General features: G+C 39.3%; 1 protein-coding gene across 1 annotated transcript; it reads left to right on the top strand.

Annotated features, from left to right (window-relative positions):
- The first annotated feature begins 270 nt into the window (after positions 1 to 270).
- On the top strand, positions 271 to 957 carry LOC138883293 (uncharacterized). Its single transcript, XM_070163974.1, has one exon. It carries the CDS (start codon positions 271 to 273, stop codon positions 955 to 957), a length of 687 nt encoding a protein of 228 aa, XP_070020075.1.
- The last annotated feature ends 4,016 nt before the right edge of the window (positions 958 to 4,973 follow it).

Below are 4,973 nucleotides of genomic sequence, written 5' to 3'. Positions count from 1 at the left end.
AACGCCCATCAAGCTTTTGATGATGGTACTGATGACGACTCAGATAATGCGGATCAGACTAAACCAGTAGATGCCTTCAACGCAATTGTTGGCTATATTTCTGAGGCATTAACGGAGACCAGTGCTGGTATCCATAAGAAGAAAGACTCATGTCCAATCAACAAGAAAGGGAAAAAGAAGGCGGATGAGGGTACTCCTCTTAAATAAGAGAGTACCTTAATGTTCATCGAGATGAAGGTGAATGGCAAGCCCATTCGGGCGATGATAGGCATGGGTGCTACCCACAACTACTTAGCCTCGACTCAGGTGGAGCACCTTGGTCTAGTTGTAGGAAAAGGTAGAGGTCGTGTTAAGGCTATTAACTCACCTCCTCAGCCAGTGGGTGGAATAACTAAAGAGGTACCGGTGAAGCTTGGCCCTTACGAAGTAAAATTCAACCTGCGAGTGGTAATCATAGATGACTTCGAGTTAATAGTTGGGTTGGAATTCCTAAGGAAATCCAATACCATGCCCGTACCATATGCCGACAAGCTACTGATGATGGGAACAAATAGGGACAAGCCCTGCATTATCCCGTGCATGCCCATGAAGATGGCCGTTGAGAACATCTCGGCCTTGCAGTTGAAGAAGGGGGTCAAAAGACATGAACCTACGTTCCTGGAAACCCTCTACATTGAATATATAGAACGCTCCTCGGGTCCCATTCCTGAACCCGTGAAGGAGCTACTACTGGAGTTTGAAGATGTCATGCCACAAGACATGCCAAAGCGACTCTCGCCTAGGCGTACTGTGGACCATGAAATTGAGTTGGTGTCGGGCGTGAAGCCACCCACCCGGGCACCTTACAGAATGTCACAACCCGAACTCAACGAGCTTCGGAGACAATTGACAAAAATTCTAGATATAGGGATCATTGTGCCTTCCAAGTCCCCATATGGGTCCCCTGTTCTATTCTAAAAGAAACTTGATGGCAGCCTACGACTCTGTATGGATTGTTGGGCTCTAAACAAAATCACAGTGAAGAACAAGTACCCTATTCCGTTAATGGCAGACTTGTTAGATAGACTGGGTGGTGCGACGGTGTTCACTTTGATAGACCTGAAGATAGATTATTGGCAAGTTCGGATTGTAGAGGGTGATGAACACAAGACGACCTGTGTGAAAAGATATGGGTTGTAAGACTTCCTAATTATGCCATTCGGCTTGACTAACGCCCCATCTACATTTTTCACCCTGATGAACCAAGTCTTCCGAGAGTACATTGACGAATTCGAGGTGGTCTACTTGGATGACATTGTGGTATATAGCCAAACATTGGAAGAACACCTGGTACACTTGCGGAAGGTCCTAGCTCGATTGCGGGAGCATGAACTATATGCGAAGCTATCCAAGTGCTCCTTTGCTCAAAAGCAAATTGACTTCCTCGGACATGTCATCGAGGAAGGGCGGATCAAGATGGACCAATAGAAGATTCAAGCAATCACAAATTGGCCGCAGCCTAAGGATATCCACGCCTTGAGGGCGTTCTTTGGCCTATGCAATTTCTATAAGCAATTTATGAAGAACTACTCCCTCATCGCAATGCCATTGACAGAACTCCTCAAAAAGGTCACGCCCTGGGATTGGGGACCCAGGCTAGCAGAGGCCTTCAGCGCATTAAAAGCGGTTATGTCTAGTAGCCCCGTCTTGGCCCTCCCTAATCTGGCCAAGCCATTCGAGGTACAAATGGATGCATCCGACAATGCCCTCGGCGGAGTCTTACTACAATAAGGGCATCCTGTAGCGTATGAGAGCTGAAAGCTGAAGGATACAGAGCGGCGCTATGCCGCCCATGAGAAAGAATTATTGGATGTCGTTCACTGCCTGTGTCTTTGGAGGCACTATCTACTGGGGACCCCGTTCATGGTCAAGATAGACAACACAGTTGTTAGCCATTTCGTGACCCAGCCGAAGTTGAATGGTCGAAAGGCCAGGTGGCAGGAACTCCTAGCTAAATTCCACTTCAACCTGGAGTACCGAAGTGGGAAGAACAATCATGTTGCTGATGCACTCAGTCGGAGAGTTGATCTAGCATCAGTGTGCCTACTCGCCACCCTAAGGGGGAGCGAAGTAGCCACCTCCATCAAGGACCATATACAGGATCTACTCATCAAGGATCCTGCTGCACAGTATTTGGTTGATTTAGTAGGACAGGGCAAGACTCGCCAGTTCTACATAGAAGATGGTTTTCTGAAAGTGAAAGGGAACCGACTTTATGCCCCAAAAGGAGAAGATCTGCATAGAACTCTTCTGGCAGAATGTCATGATACTCTGTGGGCCAGTCATCCTGGTGAGGAACGGACCATAGAGTTGCTTCGTCGTGCATATTATTGGCCTCAAATGGCCGATGACGTCACTCAGTATGTGAAGACTTGTCTAGTATGCCAGAAGGACAAGTCGGACCGCTTGACACAAGCGGGACTCCTGGTAAATATAGAGTAGTTTTATTTCATGTACTTCCATTATGTTTCTCTAGCTTAGTCAAGTCTAGTCTTGTAGCTTTGGTTTATTTTTTTTAAGCATTATTAGGAGGGATCAAGCAATCAAACTTTCTAGCAAGCAAACAATTCTCTGTACTGGTGTCTCTCCCCTTCGACACTGTGTTGCTTTTCTGTAATAGCTTTCATTAATGCAATCAAGCTTTCTTTCATTCTCAATTCTCATTTCTGTTCTCTCAATTGCTCTTGACATTGATTTGCACGTACGGCACTGACAATCTAGTCTAGCATACGGAGGGGACCTCAGTTGGCGGACAGTAACTGCACTGACATTAGTTGCTTAGCTTTCCGTCGCCCTTCCAAGGAATCTCAGGAAGGCGCCGCGTAACACATTGCATGTCTACTGTACATTCATACCACGACCAATAATAAGAAAATAGAATTACATGAGATAGTTTTCTAATTTTAAACATTCCAAAATATTTAACACTATTTCACTAATAATAATGTTCTATACTGCAAACTTTCAATTAACTTCAAGAACTTAAATCCATTTAACCATTCACATTTTTTTGACGTGATTTTTTTTTTTCTTGACTTATCTTTTCACCCAATTCTTTAATATAGTCTTCTAGTGCCATCGTTATATATATATATATATATAACGGTATGTGTGTGTATCAATTTTTCTTGAAGAATATTAAGTATTTGAAAAAAAAGAATATAATTTTCAAGGAAAGATGGACTGTTGGAATTTTTTTTGGAAAGCAACAGTATTTTCAAGATTCACTCCTTATTCATGTATGAACATTATTTTCATGCCTCATTTATACACAATCATCATTATTAATGGACTCACATTCTTTTTATCTCTTATAACCTTTTTCTGCAAATATGTATTCACTTTTACTATTCTATATTGGTTTGGCCTTCTCCAGAATCCAAGGCTTATTGTCATTGAGTAACTATCTTATAAACTATTCATAAAATTAAAGTAAATACAATTGCCGCCTCTTTTCACTATTAAAAATTTGGGCAAAACCGACCAAAGTTGGTCGGTAATGGCCAATAACCGTCCAAAACACGACCATTTACGTGTGGATGGTATTTTGAAGGTCGGAAGTGCATACCGACCAAAATTGATCGGAAATTACCGACCAACTTTGCTACCGAGCAATTAAATTAAAAAAAAATATTGCTAAAAAAACCGACCAAAGTTGATCGGTATTTTAATTATGTAATCAAAAATGTACCATCTGGAAATCGAACCGGGGTCTGTACTGTGGCACGATACTATTATATCACTACACTATTGGTGTATTTTGTTTTGAGACTGTTTTTTAATTGATTTATACTCTTTAATTGTATTTTTGCACGAAAATAACCGACCAAAGTTGGTCGGTTTTATTAAAAAATAAAATTACCGACCGAATTAACCGACCAATTTTGGTTGGTTTTTTAAAATATTAATTTTAATCTATTTTAAATGAAAAATCGATCAAAGTTGGTCGGTTTCTTGAAAAATAAATTTTGTGGGACTCAATAATGGATTCCCGTATTTTTGCGCCAAAGAAAATCAACCAAAGTTGGTCCATTTCGTAAAAATAAATCAAAAAAATAAAATATTTTTTAAAAACCGACCAACTTTGATCGATTTTTTGATCGACCAAAGTTGTTTTGCCGAATTTCTAGTAGTGCTTGTTTTTCTCTAGATTTTTTACGCTCCATCAAAAATATTGAAGCAACAAAAGTGTATCAAGTTATCTATTTATTGAATCAATCATGATCAATTCTTCTATATTTTTATTAGCGTGCATCTAAGTTTTCTTTTTTATATTTTTTCTTCGTAAGTATAGATTGTCCTTTTTAGTTATTTAATAGAGTTTAATATGTCAATTAGATTGTCCTTTTTAGTTACAAGAAAAACAGTTACGAGGAAGTTATAGATGTATTTTAATACATGTAATAGTCAAAAAACTTGTTAAAGTTCATGAATAAAAACTTGTTAAAGTTCATGAATAAAAACTTGTCAAAGTTGTTTCATACAAAACATGTGTATTCCTATTTCTTTCATCGTATTATAACATCATTATGAAGTTGAGACATCTTCTTCATTAAGTGTCGATAAAATAAAAGGGCCCTCTTTTATAAGCCTCATGTTGATAATCCATGAGAAGAATCATAAAGCATTTTCAAAGGATAAAAATGTTAAGCTATTCTATAAGTCCTAGATAAATAGGCAAGAATAGAATATACAGAAATACCGATAAAACTTCTTAATATAAAAGACTAAGTACAAACTTAGTCAGCAAAATATTTGATTTTTACAAATGCCCCATTATGATAACTCGGGACTTCATCAAAAGATCCCTTAAAGTTGCTAAGGGATAACACCACCGATTAAAAAAACAGTAAAGTTTGAAATACATTCAACTAGTCACTGAAGGGGTTGGAACATCAGAAGTTGCAATCTCATTTTCAGGGGCAGTCACAGGC

This window comes from Nicotiana sylvestris, chromosome 12 (assembly GCF_000393655.2).
Source record: "Nicotiana sylvestris chromosome 12, ASM39365v2, whole genome shotgun sequence".
NCBI classification, from domain to species: domain Eukaryota; kingdom Viridiplantae; phylum Streptophyta; class Magnoliopsida; order Solanales; family Solanaceae; genus Nicotiana; species Nicotiana sylvestris.
The sequence above is the reverse complement of the archived record's forward strand: the minus strand, read 5'-3'. Positions and strand labels throughout refer to the sequence as shown.